The 21,000-nt window shown below is 49.5% G+C and overlaps 2 protein-coding genes across 10 annotated transcripts in view; both read right to left on the minus strand.

Moving 5' to 3' along the window:
- Positions 1–21,000, minus strand: part of CAPN5 (calpain 5) — a 64,728-nt gene that overhangs the window by 9,340 nt on the left and 34,388 nt on the right. For all 8 annotated transcript variants that reach the window (XM_068930708.1, XM_068930711.1, XM_068930709.1 and 5 more), the window contains 6 exons: positions 15,433–15,564; positions 3,863–4,071; positions 2,748–2,940; positions 1,645–1,838; positions 794–871; positions 94–289 (listed from right to left, as the gene is read on the minus strand). In XM_068930708.1, the coding sequence (XP_068786809.1) occupies positions 94–289; positions 794–871; positions 1,645–1,838; positions 2,748–2,940; positions 3,863–4,071; positions 15,433–15,564 (1,002 nt within the window). The remainder of the gene's footprint in view (positions 1–93; positions 290–793; positions 872–1,644; positions 1,839–2,747; positions 2,941–3,862; positions 4,072–15,432; positions 15,565–21,000) is intronic.
- OMP (olfactory marker protein) lies at positions 7,258–11,042 on the minus strand. 2 transcript variants are annotated; one of them, XM_068930713.1, is made up of 2 exons: positions 9,466–9,982; positions 8,023–8,174 (listed from the first exon to the last, which is right to left on the minus strand). In XM_068930713.1, exons 1-2 carry the CDS (start codon positions 9,865–9,867, stop codon positions 8,136–8,138), a joined length of 441 nt encoding a protein of 146 aa, XP_068786814.1. In that variant the 5' UTR covers positions 9,868–9,982; the 3' UTR covers positions 8,023–8,135. The 2 variants fall into 2 exon arrangements, with proteins under 2 accessions (XP_009686598.2, XP_068786814.1); XM_009688303.2 differs by having other exon boundaries at positions 7,258–11,042.

Below are 21,000 nucleotides of genomic sequence, written 5' to 3' on the forward strand. Positions count from 1 at the left end.
GTAGCTGTTTTAGCCTTCTAGGTCCCTGTAGGAGACTTAAGGCCCTGGAAGCACGTGTGAGGGCTCCAGAAAGCCCTCTGCTCTATGACTCACTTGGGGGTTTTGCAGAAAGGTGTCCTTGTGATTGATGCAGCCTCCACTGCGGTTCTTCAAAGGGTCTTCATTTCTTGTCCATGTCCCATGTAGCACTGCCTCTTCCCAGGTCTTGTGGATGCTCAGGTAGGACGTGTTGATGAGACGACACTTGACGATGTCTGTGAAGTATTTGCAGAAGTCTTCAAAGGTCATCCTAAGACAGCAAAGGACAGAGCTGGGTTGTGCTGTTTCCTTCCTCTGCAAAGTTTGCTGCACGGAATTTTTTGATTACCTGCTATGGTGAAACCATGTGGGGGTAGTCTCCGATGGTGGATGACCAACAAAAGCGATGGAGATACCCTTCTGCATGAATGCAGTAAACACTACTCCTTCAGTTCAAGTAATAGAACCATGCACTTTTGGAGTGGGAGGAGCAGAGTGGTGGCCCTTCCTCCGCACATGGGTACATGTTGTATTGAAATGTGTACCTGCGAGTCTGTTATATTCAGCACATTCATACCATTGGCACAGGGCATTTCCAGTGTCTTACTAAAAGCAATCATGGCCACTCTAAGCTAATAACCACGGGCTCAAGATTCTAGGGCTTGGATGGCCCTTTGCTCTGGATAACTGGTTGCCTGGAAATGACTCTGACCCCTCATGTGATGGGAGGACTCATTTGACATGGCCCATGGGGAGAAAATCAGCAGGGACTCACCAGAACTCCCCATCGTCTTCCACTGTCATCCCCATCTTCTCTCTCTCACTTTTGCTCACTTTCTGCCACTCCTCAGAGCTGTGGGAAGAACGTAGGATCATTACTGTGAGGGCAAGGGAACACAGAAGAATTCAAAGGGGCTACTTGGCCTTAGTAGGATCTGTCAAGGGCATGACGCCTGTATAAAGCTCAGACCATGCAACAGGCCTTCAGAACAGAGAAAGGCGTACAGACTTGTTCCTAGGGACGGCATAACCTAACCCATACTGGTCTTGTTAGCACATTTTTTCCGAAGATGGGGGGAATGTATCATGACGTGGAGCTTTAACTTTCTTTCTGACCACTGTAGCTGAACCCAGCTCAGCCAGATCTTGTTTGGCTGGTGCTGTCACGACTGCTGTGACTCTGGCCAAAGGCTCTGGCTACACTTGCCCCTGGTTCTCCACCCATGCCCAGATACCACAGCAATCAGCGATGCCAGAAGCCTAGTCTGCTAGGTGCTGTTTTGGTTGGAATGGGACTGGGAGCAGAAAGCTGAGCTACATCCATCCGTCATCTTGAATGAAAAAGCTGATGATTTCACCACAACACCCACCAGAGCCTCAATGACACAAAGAAAGCTTGGCAAGCTCAGCCACCCTCTTGCTCCCCTCCAGGGACCCCAATGCAAGGACTGCATCTACCCTAGCAAAATAGCAGGGCTCGGTCATGGGTTGAAGCAGCATCCCACAACTGCCAATACAATGGTATCTTACTGGAGTGGATGTAGCCAAAGCGGCTTACACTCAGGGCTTGCTTTAACCCAGCCTTCTCCACCAAAAACAGGCGATGATGTTGCTTGCCCCACTCACGTGTCGCTCCAAGGGCCGTTCCACTCCCGCTCACCCCATGGGTTGCGCATGCGGATCATGTCCAGCTTCTCTGACTTGAAGAAGGACAGCAGGCCGTGTCCCAGGCGGACTTTCCGCACATCCGTCACTGCGTATGCATGGCCCTTCACCAGCCCACAGGCCAGGCGGGTCTCCATGTCTGCTGCTGACGTAGCCTGGGCAAGGGGACACAGACGGCGCTCGCATCAGGGGGACGTGACTGCCTTTGCCTGCGCCCTGGCTGCAGCTTTGAATTTCACCTTTTGCCTTCATAAAGCTCTCTAGCTTCACTGTAGGGAGGGCAGCTGCCTGACTGGGACAAAAGAGAGCTCAAATTTCCCTGTGAATTGTTCTGAGCCGAAAAGGAGAGCAAGGGTGCTCAGGGAGAGATAGTCAGTTGCCTAAGCATAAGTATCATGTGTCATTTTAGATGCTAGATCTTTTCTGGCCTTCACTTGCTGCATGAAATCTCTAAGTTCCCACACTGCCAATCAATACAGCTCATCCTACTGGTTATACTGGGAGGTCAGGCACCCACTGTTGTGGAGATGTCCACTGGCAGACATCTAAATGCCTTACTCTAGAAGTGAATCCTTCTCTTAGCATTTAAAGGATGGTGGGATGAGTCTGGGATCTTGGACATCGCAATGAGAAATAAACAGGCTTGGCATCCAGGCTTGATTTCCTTTATCATCCATAGGAACCCCTAGGCACAATTCATCTGACTTATTTTAGATGTCTCCAACAGAGTAAAATGAGATGCATCCTAAAATGTCTTTTCCTTTCCTTTTGATGAGCTCTGATGTGGAGCTCTCTGCAATGAGAACATCTGTATCTGGTCACACAGCTTCCACCCTCTGCAGAGTGTCTGCAGAGTGTGTCCCTAGCATAAGACTGTCTTTTCAGGGATTATGATGTGATGAGAGACATCACCCAGGCACAAAAGCAGCTCCAGCTTTATCTGCGGGGCCCTGAGCACTCAGAGGTGCAGATGGACTTCAGACCACATGTGCAGGGGGCCCAGTCAATGGGACCCTCAATTTGCCTCCAAGGAGACGCGTGACCATATAGACAACGTTGCTTACTTTGATGGAGCAGCTGATGAGGCCTCCCCGGCTGTGCACCTTCAACACACGCTCAAAGAGGAGGTTCCGCTTGGCTTCATCAGCAACGTAGTCTCCTTCAGTCAGGTCAATAGGTTCAGAGACCCCACCAGTAAAGTCTACAAGGGCATCAGCTGTGTTGCCTCCATCCAGGGCCTCATAACAGCCTGACAACCTGAAAGAGGGCAAGAGGGTCGGAACAACAGCACCAGCTTGACATTTTAAGGGGTCTGGGACAGTTTCCGGGGCAGCTGGGAGAATAGACATTTGTAGGAAGTCATTCAGCAGACGGGGAGAGCAAAAAACCAAACATGGTGAAGAAGAAGTAGTACCTCTGCTGCTTGCAGCATTCTTGCTGTCACAGGGCAAAGAAAAGGGACCTTAAAATCCCGAGTATAGCTGTTATTTTAGCCAAAGAGCAGCTAGAGGATATTCTGCCCTGAGGGCAAATTAAGGCTTGTGAAAGCCCTTTTTTTTCAGTTTCTGTCTGTCTGAGATATGCTCTATTCGTCCCCATTAGAGCTGTTGTTTTTACAAGATGACACGTCATAAGAACATCAGTTCTCATTTGGGCTTTGGGCTGCATTTGAGGCTAACATGGCCTAGAACCATAAGCTCTAGTTTTTGACCAGTCCTATGCACGGGAAGGAGAAGGGATGAGGCTGGACATGGAGATCATATTCACAAATAGCCTTTGGATAGTATTCTGAGGTACTCTCAGCAGGGTACTCTCCCAAAGGTCTGCTTCTAACCTAGAAAACTACTCCATCCCTGGCAAAAAAGACATCCTCAGCTCGCACAGGAGGATAGAGATTCCCACTGCCTCCCTCTACCAGCACCAGCTCTGGCACTTCACAAAGTAACCAGCCACCCTCAGTGCTAAACACCCGCAACTCCTGTACAGCATCAGACACCTGGGAAGCTTACAGCATTTCATCACTGGACCCATCTTCCAGCAGTGCAAATCCACTGATGGTATACACAGAGAACAACTCCCGGAGTGCCCATGTCCTAGTTTGCTCTGCAAACTGCAGGGCCCCACTGCCTTCCAGAGCTGACGGCAGTCACTGGACTCTTCCTTCCGCCCCGGTACCTACTTGGCATAAGCTTTCTCCACCAAGGCGCACCAGAACTCATTCCTGGAGTTGGAATGGCAGTAGATGAGCTGATTATGGAGTGTGGGCAGGCGGTCATCTATCACCACGTCCAGCCATTGACCAAAGCGCCAAAACTGGAAGTGGAAAATCCCTGCATAGCTCTCAGGTTTCTCGGGGTTCCACTCCTGCTCCTTCCAGTCCGGGATGACCTGCGTTCAATGAGGGGAGAAGACATAGGGGAGACATTCACACAGATTATTTCTCCTCCTGGGGTGTCATTCTCTTCCTGGAACTAATGCAGAGAATATGAAAGACAAGGAAGACTATGAAGGGGGTGGTCTGGCTTACAGCCCCTCTGGACCATATTCCGGGGTTGGCTCTTCCAAAACAGACTAGATTAATATCTCAGGAACAATTTAGCCTTTGTCCTGTCTTGGACAGGGTAAAAAAGGGCATCTTCCTTGATCCTCTTGCTTGATTCTGGTGTGACTGGACTGGCCCAAGAGCAGGTGCTGCACTCATCTAGCTGATGGTAATTAACAAGGAACAGGCCCTCTGCATACATCTACCCTACCAAATAAAATGGAAGAAAATGAGATCTCCATCATGGGGTCCCTGGTCATGCACACTACAGAACTGTTAGCTCAGTCTCTTCCTCTGTTCTGGGCTGCTCCAACTAGCTCTCTCATTAAGAGTCTGGGATAGGATAGGAGACAGCTATATTATGTGGAAAGAGGCACTTCCAATAGTCCCAGGCCATGATGAACCCTCCCTGCGCTGGGCCTTGGCCCTTGTCCAGCTGCCCAAGCCTCATCCTTTGCTCTGGCTGCTTTTGGTCTTAGAGCCATAACCCACGCCCAGCCCTCTTTCTGCAGAACCTCCTCCTGACTCCTCAGCTACCAGAAATGATCCAGTCCAGGGCTTTTACCACTCCCAGGAATGAAGGACATACATTGAAATATTAATGATGCCATAAGCTCCATTCCCTGTGAGCTAATTGGTGTTCTTGAGTTGTCTGGATCAACAGAAGCAGAGCAGACAGCCATGAAAAAGAGATGGCTTTGGAGGGTTTGGTGTTTTCCGGGAGTGCTGATAAAGATGTGCCAGACTCCCTCTGGGACACTGCCAGGGAAGGACCAGACAGCCCTCCATCCAACCCCATTGATTCCCTCCTGACTGGAGCTCATGCTAATGAATTGTCATAGAGGACCACTGTGTTAATCAACTCACTATTAATGTGGGCTTAAAAATGATTACGGCATTGATTAGAGGCAGCTTCTCAGCCAGAGCGTGTAGCTACTGTTTCCAGCTGGCTGGTTCTTGCTGCTACCATCAGGAGGGCAGGAGATACTGGCACCCCACAGCTCCTGCTACATCCCTTCATTTGGGGACAGTGCTGAAAACATCCTCTACCACCAAAGGCAGCAGGAGCTGCAGTCTGCCTTCACATAGAGCAGCATCCAGAGACCAGCAGCAGCTTTACCTGCATGTTTGAACACTGACCTAAGGGGAAAGAGAGAAGCTCTTGCTGCTGCCAAGCAGCAAGGTGTGAGCTGAAACACTGGCTCCCTCCCACTGAAACACTGGCTCCCTCCCACAGGTCTCTCCATTTTGTGGTGAGGTGCCGAGGACACCTTGATCCAGTACCCATGAGAGACAATGTGGACAGTACAAAGGCCACTGCTGGTGACGGGCCCTCAGGGCTGTTGCTTTTGCACTTACTCATTAATTATTAGCTTTATGCAGCAGAGAGGTCCTGAGCAAGCTCACTGCCATGCAACAAGTTCTCAGTCTCCTAGAGGGACCCTACTGGCCTCTAGAGAACTCGAAGTCTGAACAGACCATCTGAGACCCAGTTTATCCTCCTCTGTGAAGCTACAGGCAATTTTTGCTGAATGGCTTCAGCTCACAAGGCCATGAGGGCTTGCTACAAAGTCACTGTGTGGTAGACAATGCCTGACGGGAATGGAGCTCCTGGTCAATAACTGAGGCAAACACCAGCACCACTAGCCTCGTTGCTAACAAGTAAGTGGCAGCAGGGAGGGTGAGCAGCAGGCACTGACAGATTCATGCTAAAAGGGCCATGGATGGAAAATACTAGTAAAGGTAAAGCAGTATTTATTTAAATATATCAAAAGGGGGCAAACTCATAGGGAAATGGTTATTTAATAGCTGTACATGTCATCCCCAGTCTGAGGGTGGGTGTTTAGCTGTGGGAGTGCAGAGGGTGACGGAAGGAAGCAGCTCTGCCTCCCTGCTCAGCATCACTGTGGAAGAAGCCTGCTGCTCCTGAACATCACACCAGGCCCATGGATCCCTCCTGCTGCTTGATTCCCTGGCCCAGGTATCTATGAACATGAGCGGCTGACTTGGTGTGGTAGGGGAGAGGTGGAAGCTCTAGATGTGGTGCTTATTAGGACACAGTCCTCAGGACAGCCACACTTCAAGGCATATAGCACGACTTCTGCCTGGCATCGCAACCCCTGTCTGTGACCAGACATGGTATGGGCCTGTGTGTCACCTAAAGGATTAACCTCGGGCACATCTACTGATCCTAGCAGTGTGCTGGCGCTCAGATCCCTTCCAGAGGTCCACAGCTCCCATCCACTTCTAGGAATCATTCCCAGACATCTCCATTCCTCCTCACTGGACACTGGAGATCATGCCCCAGACAACCCATCCCAAGATCTCATGGTGTTCAGGACTCAATTTGGCTGTTTAATGCTGAGGCAGTGCGGCCAAGATCTCATTCACACAACTGTGTTGCTTTTCGCATAGGGGATCCCAAAATCTGGAGCTGTAACACTCTTTCCTGGGACAAATTTACAGAGAAAGGGCTCAGAGACAGGTAAGTTGGTGGGGCAGAAATACGAGATTCCAGATCTAATTTGTAACATTTCCCTAAGTTGGCTGAAGGCTTTTCTTATTTTTCCTAAGACTGTCTAATTAAGAAAAAAGGTATCTCTGACTCTGGAGAAATGGCCCCAAGAGGAAATAGGAAATGGTAGGTGCTGATTCCTCCAAGCAAGAGCTCTTCCGCTGGGAACTTGCCAACTCAGGAAGGGGAGGGGGAAAACACAGACAGCGCCAGTCTGCTGAACCACACACACAAACTGACACTGCATGGGGGGACTTCAGTTACTGGTATAGAGTCACTCAGCTCCCCTGTTGGAGAGAGAAATCACAGTGCCCCACTCGCCTCCCACCCCCAGCTCTGACAGGAAAGTGAGATACACTTTCCTCTGCCCAGCTTCAAAACCCTCTCCACAAACCACACAAGGGGCTAAATGCTCCACTAAGCCCTTCACACCAAAAGAAAAGAGGATGAATGTTGATTTTATCCTCTATTTTACTATTAATAGCAAAAAAGACATTGAAAAATACAAGTTACTTGGAAAATGGTGGGTTCTGCTTTATTGTGTGCAGGATTGGGGCAGTTTCTAAAAAAAAACAGGCATCAAGAAGACAGGCACAGCCTCAGTCCTGGAGGGGAACCCCGTTGATTAGGCTTTTATTGAATGTGGTACATCAATACCCAGAGAGGTACTTGCATTAGGAACTCTACCTAAGCAACTAGCAACATAGCAATGTCACATCGTGAGACCTGGCATGCGAAAACCCTTTTGAAGGTTGACAGTTACTGCTGCTATTGGGTCAAACGTTGTTTGCAGTCAGGAGCTCTTCCCTGCGATGTACTCGGAGAGGTCTTCTGTGGGAAAGTCTGCTGGGATCCTAGAACTGGGTTTGGCCCCCAGTGAGTCCATGTTATGGCCAAGCAAGAACGGATCCACTTTTCACTCTGTTCACTGAGTTCTGCATTCCTTGGGCTCTAAATGAGGACAGATACAAACTTCTCCAGCAGCGCCCACACATGGCTGCATGACTTGGTGCTTGCTGAGCTTTGGCTGTGGGCAAGACTCAAAGCTCCCATCATCACTCCAGTAAGCAGTTGATCTTCCTGCTTGCCTTCCCCTCTCTGCCTGGCATAGCTTGTGCATATCATTTAATACACTGCAAGTGGGCTGGGGAAGGCACATAGTCTGGAGGCTCGGAAGAAGAGTCAAACAGCTCTCTGGGGTGGTCCACGCAAGCGCATAGGCCATGGGAATGAAGGGACCTCGTCTTGGTTTCCCTTCACTGCTTTCCCCATACGCATCGCATTAAAAACAGTGTCCGTAACTTGAGGCATCCTCACCCACATTTGGGAGCAGTCCTAGCAAAGGCTGTGGGACCAAACATCATACTTCACTCTTTCAAAGGACGTTTCAATCTGTTAAGTCTCAAGCAGCTTCACCAAAGTACCCTCCACTTGCTGATGGAGGAAAATGGGATATCCAGAGTTAGGGATTTATTCACAGGAACAACACAGGCACAAAAAACACCCTCATGCTGCTAACTTCCAAAGATAGTGGCTCCCTGCTCTGTTCCTCCAGACACCCAGATACAGCTTCCTGCCTAAGAACAGGCATTAGGAGCAGGGGGGCGTTCAGTAGCTGCTTTCTTTTGGGGTCATCAGAGGAAGGTTCTTGCTCTGTGATCTGCAAAGTGCTCTGCAACATCACAGCTCTCTGAAATGCTTAAGACTAAATAGATTCCTGGGTGCTTTAAGGTCCTAATAATGCACCGATTGTGTCTGCTGCAGGGGACTCGCCACTGGCTCGGACTTACAGCCTGCTCAGAGCTGCTGTCTCACTTGCCCGGTTTTGCAAACAGACGGATGCCCGCTCCAACCCACGTCAGTACTAAAAATCTCCAGGCAGCACAAGGTGAGCTACAGGCTGGAAAACAACTCCCCACATCGACCCCCTTGCAAGAACCACTTGCAGCTGGCAGGAAAAGGATGTTCCAACCTTCTTGAGCCAGTTTGCCCAGCAGGTTTGCAATCTGCAGAACACGGCATGTTGAAAGATACTTCAACTTCACGGCAACATGAGCAACCCAGGGACCTGGTCTTCAGAGACACTGAGCAGCCACAGTCACAGCTAGAGTCATTGCAACCTGCAAGCACTCAGCATCTTTGCAGGGACAAGCACGGCATCTCTCACAAGCCTCCCTTTCAGATGGCTAGGCTGGAAACTGGAAGCCAATGCTCCTCCCAGGTTGCCTCTCATGTTTCCAGTGCGGAAATTTCTGATTTTTACACTAGGTTTTTGATATCCAGGTACCACGGTTGGAGAGGTCAGGGCGGCCTCACCATTTCCAAGCCAGCAAGATCCTGCAGTCAGACCTGCTATTTCCCTGCTGGAAAACATGCAGTTCTATGCTCTAGGCACTTACAGCAACAAGCCCTCATGGCCCGTTCTCCCTCTTCCCCGTCATTCAGATAGAGGACAGCATGTTAGGGGAAAGTTTCAAAGTGGGGGAGGTGGGGAAGGCCTCTGCAGAAGTGGCATGAGGCTGTTCTCCGCTGTTTTGCAATGCTATCCCTTGACGAAGAACTACTTAAAAAATGACCAAGAACTGAACTAAGAGAAAGAAAAATGAAGACAAAAACATAGCTGGAGTACAAGGAGTTGAGCAAGAGGGGATCAGACTTTAAACACGACAGAGCCCTTCAGCTGAGCTGGTTCAAGGCCGTCGAAAGAGAGGAGGAAATACATCACCTTGCGGATCTTGGCTAACTCCACTAGCCGCTCCCCAAATTCCTGGGCATCTGCCTCATTGCACTCCACCTCCTTGGCCCCTGGCTTCTTCCAGAAGATGCCTGCTGGCTCCAGCAATTGCCGGTTCATAAGGTGGGTGAGATCCGGAGTCCAATGCTGGGAAGTACCAGCCACTGTGACCTTCCCAGATCTCTCCAGCTGGATCTCCCAGCGGAGGAAGCGCAAGTTGTGCTGCCGAATGAAATCCACTCGGTAGATGTGCTCGTTGGGACGCAGCAGCTTCTCCCCATCCTGGGGCTTCTGGTTTTTCTGCTGGAGGCTCTGGGCTCTCAGCCACATGCACCGGGTAAGCTGGTCATCTCGGGTGAAGGGCACCTTGAGCTCTCCTGCCTCGGCTGCCATCACCTCAGCTTCTCCTCTGCTGAGTTCTCAGCAGTGTTTGGTTCTCAGATAAGCCACCTGAGGTAAAAAACCACCAAGCCCCCAGAGCTGGTACCCCCTCTCCACGGTCCCAGCAGTGCTAGGCAACCCAGGCCACTGACGCAAAGCACCCTCCGGGGCTTCCTCTGGGTGCCCTCCCATCTCGTTTGCAGATTAGGAACCGATTGTGCTGCTGTGCACAATAATCTATAGGGAAGGGACGTCTGATGTCAGCCTCCCTGGCAACCTCCTTGACAACCGCTCCCAGGCAAGCTGGAGCATGGTTCGTCATGCTGAAATGAAGGTGCTAGCAGCCTGGCCACCATCTTACAGGGCTCGGTTGCAGTGGCTTTCTCTAGATGTAGACTCACAGAACAATCAACAGGGTGGAAGGAGTCCCGGCAGGAGTCTGGTCCAACCCTCTGCTCAGAGTAGGACTAAATTCAAGGCTAGCTCAGGTTGCTCAGAGCTTTATGCAGTCGAGCTTTGAATATCTCTATGGATGGAGATCCCACAGCCTCTCTGGGCCCATGTTCCAGTGTCTGACCACCCTCATGCTGATGATTTTTCTTTTTTTCTTCATATCTATCCAGAAGTTCCCATGTTGCAGCTTGTGTTGTTGACTTTCTTCCTCACTCCAAGAGTCTAGCTCTCTCCTTTCTGAACCCCTCTTATTAGGGAGTTGCAGACAGCAATGAGATCCCCTTTCACCTTCCCTTCTCCTAGCTGCACAAGCCCAGCTCTCAGCCTCTACCTTGCATGTACCCTCACCATCTTGGTGGCCTTCACTGGACTCACTCTAGTCTGTCACTGGCTTTTACTGGGGATTCCAAAACTGGATACGGTGCCCAGATAGGGACTCACATGCCTGATAGAGGGGGAGGATCATTTCCCTTGTCCCACTGGATGCATTTTTGCTAATTTGGCCATGTGCATGGCTGGTCTTCATCTCTGCAAGGGCACATATTTGACTCATGGTCAACTTGTCCATCAGGGCTCCTTAGTCCTTTTCCGGATGGTGCTTTTGGTAGGACTCATGCCCCACACTGCCACTACAGTAGCAAGAAGCCACAGTGGATGCTCGTGCCTCACTGTGAATCTGCCTGCCCTTGACTTGCCCCAGACTTGCTCAAAGTCTGAGAGGGTGTTCATGCATGGACTTCACCTTAGCGCTCCTGGGAAGTGGGGTCCAGACACTGTCAGGGCCTTAACTCTTGTTTCTTTGGGCCAGGTGGACAGGCAGATCCAAGATGCAAACAGCCTTTTCAATGGTGCCGCATGGATGCTCTGTGCCTAAGTGAGCACCAGCAAGACCATTGTGTCTATCTGGAAATGCTCATTCCCTTGCAATTGCTGGACATGGCTATCTCCAGTGCACTGGGGCATTGCTGGTGTGTTCTCCAGACAGCAGATTGGATAGAGGTGCACACACTGCTCTTTGCAATGTGCTGGGTGGCTTCATGAGGCTGTAGATACCCAAAAGAGGTGCCATGCCAAATCATGTCCCCCTATGCCAAGCTGCACTGTGACATGGTAATTAAATCACAGCCACAGTTTTAGGTACACCGTGGAAAAGGCCTGACTCCTGCAAGTGTGCTGTGGTATCTTTGGGATAAAATCACTTTTTTGGATACTTGGAGAGTCCAGGAGTTACGGAATGTAGCAGGAGTTAGGTTAGAGGGGGTAAGGTGTGGAGTGAGGTCATCTGTGTTCTCCCAGGCCTGCCTGCGACTCAGGTTGGCTTCTGCCACATGATGTGTTTGCAGGGCACCTGGGAGCTCAAATAGTGTTAAATCAAGTACAAGAAACAATTTTTTTAAAGCATCTCTATAAAATGCTGTGCCAGCATCTTGGTTGTGTCACACCTGACACATGACCAGTGCACATCAGCTCTGAAGGATATAACTCTGAATTCCAAAATAAGTCCTCAAAAAGATTATCTGGAGATAGCCCTGGCCTGACAAGCCACCAACATCAGGGGACGAAGGCTGGGTCATTTTACTGGGAATTATAACCTGTCTGCTATTACTTCTGAAGTACTTGAAAACACGGTCAAGAAAGCTAAGAGCTACAAACAGCACCATTCAAAGGGAAAAAGGGGGGGTCTGAGGAAACCAGACTCTTTTGGATGTCCTCTGAGCTCTTGCTTGTTTACTTGCTTTAAAACACCTTTAGCAGCAACTATCGATCCAACCCTTGGGTTTTTAAAGTTAAAATGCATTCAGGTATCTCTGGAGACCTTTTTCAGCTGAGCTATATGTATCAGTGTCACACAGACCTTGCTTGGACTGCCTCAGCTCTTTTACCTACTAACCTCTGTATTGCCCACATGTGGTGGCAGTAGAAGGAGCAATGTCCTTGCACCTGATGATGAATTATCTGTGGTGGAAAGCAGCTGCCAGGCACTATGTGATGTTTTTCCACCGCTCTGCTGGGGCGCGAAGTCAGCCTTCAGGGCCTCCTCAGAGAGCAGTAATGACCCCAGGCTGTGGAAGAGCTATGCAAAATGGACTTAGGGATGTGGGTGTTCTCAGAGCGCTCTGCTCAAGGTGTCCCATCCAAGACAGCCTTGCACTCTTGAAAGGGACCTACGGAGAAGGAGACCAGCCTAAGCAGTGGAGATGCAAGGCTGTGTGTGCCACTTGGCCTTAGAGACTGGTTCCTATCCTTCTTTTATTGAGTGGTACCAATGCAGGCTGTGAGAGTTGCTGGAAATGGCCTCAACTGTCCCACTCTCAAGGACTTCATTTCTTTTCATAAGAGCTAGATACCTCTGAAGTGCCACAGAGAGGGTGTTGTACAGCCAGATCAAATGTAAAGTCACGGAGGGGCAGCTAAGTCTCAAACAATCAGCTCTAAATTTTCACTACGAGTCCCTCACTCCACTTGGTGACTCAAACATCAAGGACTTTATGCCAATACCATCTCCTCACAGTAGCTGAAAGATGTGCAGCCACAAGAAAAATATGGCCCAGAGGAGACAAGGGCTGCCACCTGCTTCAGCTTCCCTAGCTCCATATCCATGGCTCAGGGGAAGCCTTACAGTGAAGTGCAGTGCATGCCATGCTGGCAAACTTGGCGTTGGAAGCTGCTTGCTAATCACATCCAGAACAAGCCTCCTGAGGGGAAAGGAGGGACATGGAGGGAGCTTTAGGTCAAAGTGGAAGAAAGAGTGTGAATAAAATCCATCTCTTGGGGTACACAAGGATGTGCTACCCCATCTTGTTTCCTTGAAGGAATTCCCCTTCCCCACACTTGCTCACCTCAATGGCAGAGAGACTGTTTTGCTGTGCACGATGGAGCAAAGGATATACACAGCCTAATTTACATCGTGATGTAACTCAGGATTAAGTTTTCTAGAATCAATGGGAAACCTGGGCCAAGATCCCCGGGCTGATATTTCAGCAATACTAACATGTACATACATCAGCATCTTCCGTTTCATCCTGGACTCTGAATTAGAGACATTTTGGTGTCTAATGATAGTTTAAGAACCTAGTGTTCTGCTGTCTTGTCTGTCACTGTGATTGCCATTTTTATCAGCGTATTGATTAGTTAGGAGCAGACATTTCTCTGGCAGTCTGTAGGCACTAGGTCCTATCCCTTAAGATGTGTGCAGTCCCCATGGTCTGCAAGTCACACCACAGTGCAGAGAGGCCTGGGGGCCAACGAGGAACAGATACCTCAGCAATGGCATTGCAACTGCACATGCAACTGTAGCAAGGACCAAGAGACCCATTACTTCTGGGCCAGTGAAGAACTTCAAGATCCTTGGCAAGGACCGTGCTTCAAACTGAGCACATCTCACAGAGCTGATGGCCTCGGACCTAGGGGTTAGTCTATGCGCTTGATTTATCTTGTTTTACTTTGGAAGCTGCTGTTGCAGTTCATAGCCATGCTCACTCCTTGCAGAGCACTATTTGTCACTAGCTCTCAAAGGGGACAATGCTCTCCCTTTTTACAGATGGGAAGCTGAGGCACAAGGTCTTTCCCAAGGTCCCATCATACTCATCAGAGAGGTAGGGCACAAACTGCAATCCCAGCCTGTGCCCATGAGAGGGACTAACCGTTGGAGAGCGCTCCCAATAAATTCTTGATCCAACTCTTCACAGCTGGACATCATCCCAGGAGAGATATTTTAACCAAATGCATGTTACTGGGCTCCACAGAGGGGTAAGTGGATGAAATTTGTCGACGTGATAAATGCAGGCTGGTCATCGCAACTTGTGCAGTAGATATAGCTGTTAGTAAAGGTCCCATGTAATTTAGAGGTCTCCAAAATCAGGTGTGTGCTGCCTGACTGTAGCCCTAGGATGAACACTGCAGCAAACTGGATATCACTAGAAGAGAAGGCTTGGGAAAAGGATTGTAGCTTTTGTTTTTTCCTGAAAACAAATCTTTCCAAAAGAGAGGAGGATGCAGCAGGCAGGTAAAGAAGAGTCTGTGAGAGTTAAGGGCATGGAAAATGAGAAGTCACAAACACCCACAGCAAAATTGCCAAGGGAGGAAAAGCAGTGCAGCTGGCAAGCTGAAATAATGAGGTCTCCAAAGGGACCCAGCTTCTGTTTGACTGGCATTTCCCATGGCAGGGCTGGAAGTGAATGGTGAGCAGGGAAGACAACTCACACACTTGCTCCTGGGAGATGGCAATGTGGAGGAACAAGCTAAACAACACCTTGTACCACCCTAGAAACAAGAGCCACTACAGTCACAGCAACCATGGATGGAAGGAAACCTGACTGATAATCCAGAAGCCAACATCTTCCTTTCCCATGTAAGGGAGAGACCCAGATTTAATAGAAAACAGGAATGCTGCAACAAATACACATTCCCAAGGCTGAGCTTAGTGTTTATGATTACAAAAAACCCATACCACAGAGACTGGATGTATCACAGGTGGGAGGGAATATTTGGACCCTGTGGGTATGTGGCAGTAGGAGGCTGTGGGTGAAGATTCCTGATCAGTGTCAAAGAGGCTGTGGAGCTGTCCCTGTTGGACTCCACACTCAAAGGAGGATCCTGCCATGTGGTAGGCAATCCAGCTGTGGGCTGACCAGCCAGAGACACCTGCTTTGGGGAAGCAGTGCCTTAGGAGAGATGGTAATACCCTTGAATCGCCCTACCTGTCCCAGTGCATGGTGTCTTATCGCCGGGATGGGCACAAAACAAGCAGAGAGAGAGAGAGATAATGCCATGGGAACTAGAGAAATGGGGCTGAACACTGCAGCTGAACATCCTCAACATTTGTTGTTGTTGTTGTTTTTTAGATTATTCTGGAGTGAGGAGAGTCAGATTTGGGATCTGAAGAAGCAGCATGAGGCTTGATTCATTTGGTTGAGAGAGGCCAGGAGTTTGGCTCGACTGTGATGTGGCTACACATCAACTGAATTCCCCCCCAAAGTCAGTCATTTGAAGGAGGTTTTATGCATGTGAACAGCTTTTTAGGATCTGAGGTGCCCCAGAAGAACCATTTTATGAGGTGGACAAACACAATGCGAGGCCAAGGTGTTGAAGACAGCCTTTCCTTTTGCACAGGCAACCGCTTACCTTCTGCCACAGAGACTCCCGGGACGCCAGGGAGGAGCAGGCAGCCACAAACCAGCAGTTCCCGACCTGGCCCTGGTGTAAGTCATGGGAGCTGATCCCATCCACAAAGAGACGTGGGTCATTGCAGATTTCCTGTGGAATAGGAGAAAACAGATACACCACGTAAATGAGGAGTCAGGGGAATCAGGAACAAGGTTTCCCGTCAAAGGAAAATCTCTTTCTGTCCTCCTCAGGCCCCATTTAGATGCCACCTGCAGCCTTTCTTGCAGGCTTGGCTCATCACACCACTGACAGAAGGATCCTTTCCTGCCTAGGGATCTCCTTGGGACTTGGGTAAGCATCATGGCTGAAATGACACCTACCCAACCCCCTGGGTGGCTCTTCTGTTCCAGCATCAAAACCACCTTGCTTGGCTATAATTATCCTCAGTGAAAACGGTACATTATCACACCATTATAGCCCTCGTGACCCATCTCCTCTTTCAAGTCTGTCCTTTGCTGTTTGTCATAAGTCCTTCAGTTCTCTCTACCCTTCAGCTGTTTCATAAGCTTCTTCCTCTCTCTCATTTGCTCTGGGGACCTTCTGGTTGAAAAGCATTTGGAGCTGAGAGCATCACCCAAGGCCACAGTCTCCCACACTGGGGCTTGTGGATTATACATCCAGAAATAAAGTCCTGTGGGAGTGGGCAAAGACAGGAATTTAGAAAAGGAATCACAATGCCTATATAGGACAGTTCACCCAGGAAAGCTCAGTGCAGATTGAAGGCTCAGCCATGGTCACAAGAAGTCGAGGCCTGAAAGCTAAGTGTCCTCACCTAGAGGTCTGTCCTTCAGATCCCACCGCAGCAGATAGAAAACATTTGGTGAGCCAAACACTTTGTGGCTTGCCCAGGAGAATTAAATGCTCACCCTGCCACCAAAACTGACATAGTGGATTGTGCACATGCACCATGTAATGGACCACGAATGGTGAAACCTTGGAGAGGAGGGAGCCAGGAGGTGAGCTCATCCCTCCAGCCACTCAGACACCACACACGCTGCCTTTCCTCTGCCCAGCTCCTGTCAGACTGTCCTCCCCTCTTTCAACTCCCACTTACAGCCTAGCCAAAAAAGCACTTAAATAACAGAGGGTGCTGAGCAAGCTTCATGTGAAACATTGCTTTTTTTAATTTTCTCCTGATAAATCCAGTTTGGAAGGGCATGTCCACCTGGAGGGACAGAGCGGATGGGACACTGAAAGACTTGAAAAAAACTCTTCCACTTTGCTATTATATTTAATATGAGGTGACAAAGTAAAGGCATATTTTTCCTTAAAGCTGAAGTATTTCCTCCTTTCCCTCTGCCTGCCCATCCCTCAATTTTTCACATTGGCTGCTGCACCTAAAATAACATTTCCCGCCAATCTTTGCACTTCCCATATTCCTAATGGGGAGGAACAGGAATTGCTGCTTCACGAGCACTTCCCAGTATTCCTACCTATTGCTGCCTCCTCTCAGCCAGCACCCTACACTGAAAAAATAACCTGGGTTCCGTCTGGACACATGCACCATACAGGGGTCAAATGTGAGAGGGAGAGGACTAATCCCTTCCCCGATGCGGGAGTTGCAGGAGGCTGAGATAAGCACTAGAGGGAGGCAGTCCAACAGCCACCAAAGCTGAGAGGCATCCATGCTTTTCAACATCACTGAGTGCAGAGAGAGATGGGAGAAGAGCTCTGATGTTCAACTCCTGTTTCATATTGCTGAGGAAGCAGCCAGCAGCAGGGGAAGCATCCGTCCTGTCTGTCAGCAACGGGACTCTGCAAAATCAGCTTGTAGCATTCCTGCTGTGGCAGGTAGAGGCACTACGTTTTCCTCACTTGAGGACCACAGCTGCACTTTCTACTCTTGGGTGAATCTGCAGCGTACAAAAGGGAGTCACTTGATACTCATGTAGACAGAGGAGAACAGGAGTGGGGCCAAAGCATGAAAAACCTAACCCACTATACAGAAATTATCACAGGGTAAAAGGTGTCAGATGCTCGGGGACCTTTCCCAAGAGCACAGCTGCTAGTTGGCTGTGACTGCCTGCCTCATCAGGCAAGAGTTTGCAAATTAAAACTCCGTGGTTTCTCATTTCAGGAGAGGGAAGCCCTATGCATTCATCAAAGCAGAAGCCTGTCCTGGCACAGACGAGAGGTGCAGTTAATTATACCCTGTTCTCTCTGACCTATGACAGCACTGAGGGTGCCAAGGCTGGAAACGTTCATGCCAAGGTAGACTCCTACTGCACAACATGCTCCTCATCTGACTCAACTTCTCTATTTGCTAATGAAGATGTGTTCCTCGGTGCTTATTGTCCTTGAAGGATTAATTCAGGCAGTTGTCTGGATGCTGCAGTAGTCATTTCCCATCCAGAAGCAAACCTGAATGTGGAGTTTCAACGTGCTTTTGGTCTGGCATAGTTGACTAATGGTACACACTTGCTCTAGCACAAAGCAGCCCGCGGACGTTTTAACCCCTTTCTCCCATAAGGTTCAAACCCCCCTGGCACGTTGCAGCTAAATTGTGTCTCCTGGGAGCACAAAGACTCCTAAACACCACAATCCTCAGCTCTGGTGGAGGGTGATGGCCTCTTCCCTGCCCAGTGACACTGCGTGTCTGGTCCCATCTGAGGAGATGCATCAGGCTGTGGAGTTAAGAGGGATGCTTTATCACTGATCAGCCCAGCACCACATATAGGCCTGGCTGGAAGGAGACACACAACATGGGCTCTACACACGACTTGGGCAAGTCCCAGAACGCTCACTAAGCCTTCCCAGGAGTCCACCCTGGAGGGTAGACAGGGACTGCCATGCTTCCTTGCAGAGGGACCGTGCAGCACCATCAAGCTCCAGAATGTGTTCCCAGTGGTCCGTCCTAAGTGCAGAGTCACCAGATAGCTGAGGTTGGAAAGAACCTCTGGAGATCATCAAGTCCAACCTCCCTTCTCAAACAGGGTCAGGTGGAGCAGGTTGCTCAGGAATATGTCCAGTCGTATTGTTAATATCTGCAAGGATGGGGACTCCACAACCTTTCGGTGCAAGCTGGTCCAGTGTTCCACTACCCTCACAGTAAAGAAGTGTTATGCTTAAATGGAATTTCCTATATTTCAGCTTGTGCCCACTGCTTCTTGTTCTTTCACTGGACACCGCTGACAAGATTCTGGCTTCATCTTCTTGACGAACACCCTTCCACCCAACATTTACACACAGTGATAAGATCCCCCCCAAGCCTCCTCTTCTCCAGGATGAACAGTCCCAGCTCTGCCTGTCCTCGCTTGTCAGATGCTCCAATCCCTTAATCGTCTTTGTGGTCCTATCCTACATTCACACAAGGGAAGAAGCAAATACCTTATTGCTCTAATGCTGTGTAGCTGCTCCTACCAGGGTAAAGCTCATCTGCAGGCCAGCCCCCCCCCCTCCAAAATCTGCCAAGAAGGTTTCCTAAATCTCTTAGACTGCAGCTTCCAAATCTTGATTTACTCAAGTTTGACAGTCCCTGCTGAAGTTGCTCAGGTCCTACTCTCAGAACGTGCCCCAGTCTAGACTGTGTGGCCTTTGACTTGTGTGGCTGCTGTTCCCTGTTGCTTCTGCCCTTACCAAAGGGAACAGGAGATCTGGGAACAAGGCATTGCTTCAGCGAAGCTGCAATTTCTCCCATGCAGACTGCCTCCACTGTGCACTGCACCGAGCACAGCAGGGCCCTGGCGTGCAATGCAACACGTTCAGGGTGCAAAGCCCCCTCAGAGCAACGATGCACCATGCCCACACAGAGATGAGTGATGAACTAAAGAGACCAAAGGGAACTGGGTCAAAAATGTCATGAAAAACATTGAACTTTGCCTATGCGTGGAGCTGAAAGAGATAAAGGGTTTCTTTTCACAGCTAGACTGAATAATAGGGCCCCAAGTTTGCATATGCAGGCAGATGAGAGAAACAGGGAAACAGTGGTGACTGTGAAAGGTCACCACTTTTGTTTCATCCCCTCCCTCCTGTGCAGGAGATAGAAACCAGGTGAACACAATCATTTACCCAGGTGGGAATTCCTCCTGAAAAGCAAACACTGTGTCATCCTCCTAGTGCTGTGGGCCGGGGGGGAGGGGACAGAGCACTGGCACAGGTTGCCCAGAGAGGTTGTGGAGTCTCCTTCCCTGGAGATATTCAAAACACAACTGGGCATGGTCCTGAGCAACCTGCTGTAGGTGATCCTGCTTGAGCAGGGGGTTGGACTAGATGATCTCCAGAGGTCCCTTCCAACCTTGGTCATTCTGTGATTCTGTGAGAGCACACAAACACACACCCACACACATCCTGGGAGCCTTTTGGGTTCAAACATTCGCCATTCCAGCGCCAGCACCGCAGCACATGAGGTTTCAGCAAATAGTGAGTCCACCCTGTCCATCTCACCACAGCTGGCTCCTGAGTCATGGTGCTCCTAGACAGGACACAGTTGTTCAACAGCAAGGAATATGCAAGGGGATAGCTGAAAGCTATGGCTGCAAAGAAGAAATCTTCGATATGTTGCTCTCAACTCCACATTGTCCAAGACAGTAGTATCTGTTCATCCCAAAGGAGAACCTGGCTTGGAGCATCCCAAGGAGACCTAGGCAGCATCAGAGCAGATTTGCCCTTGCTTCTGGCTGATGAAGTAGCTGCTGGGCTCCAGGTAAGAAAATATAACTTAGAAAAGGCCTGTGTGGTTGCTCCTATGGAAAAATACAGCCTGATAACACAGGGAGGCCCAAACCAGTGATTTGAACTTGTGGTGATTCATCTCCTCCTTCCCACATGCTCCCTCTTGCGAGGGGTGTGGGACAGAGCTGGAAATGAGAGCTAGGGCTTGGAGAGGACTTTGAGATTCCTCTCGAGGAAAAGCTGATTGCAAAGGTAGCAGGACTGGCTTACAGAAGTACACCGACTGTCTGGAACGGATTTGTGCCTGTTCGCTCCCTCTGGCTCAGGTGTTACCAAAGCCCATTTGGGAAAACGAGACCCAGTCAGTGCAATTATCTTGCACTCAGCAGTGCAATTTTGTCTCCCACAAAAAAGCGTGCAGGCTTTCCCTCCACTCTCCCCTCTAGTACTCTTACCCTCAATACACACATTTTCCTTCCAAATGCAATTTAATCAGAAACGATCATCCCTGCTTTCTCCTGCTGGTCCAATTCCACATAGGGCAGTATTGAGCAACTCACCCTCTAATTGGCTTTAGAATTGTTGACTGTCTTATCATAAATATTTCCTGATGCAGATTTCTGAGTTTGTGATTCACTGGGGATCTGGATCATGTCAAGCCTGATGCAGGGAGGGATATAAGCTAAAGGGGAAAATAACCATGTGAGATACAACATCTGCTGCACGCTAGGATCATTTTTGCTAACAAGATTTGGTAAAGAACAAACTAGTCTAATTGCATTGCAGAACCGGGACACAAGAGACTGGCTGTTTTTCAGGAACAATGCTTTCACTCAGACTTGCAAAATCAGCAAGATAATCTATTAGCATGGCTGCACTTTCACCTCCTCACAGACAACAGAGAACCAAAACGAC

The sequence above is a fragment of the Struthio camelus genome, chromosome 1, assembly GCF_040807025.1.
Source record: "Struthio camelus isolate bStrCam1 chromosome 1, bStrCam1.hap1, whole genome shotgun sequence".
In the NCBI taxonomy this organism is placed as follows: Eukaryota; Metazoa; Chordata; class Aves; order Struthioniformes; family Struthionidae; genus Struthio; species Struthio camelus.

Bases quoted from the DNA above. Each gene is read 5' to 3' on its own strand.
- OMP (XM_009688303.2), bottom strand. From the start codon at position 9,867: ATGGCAGCCGAGGCAGGAGAGCTCAAGGTGCCCTTCACCCGAGATGAC.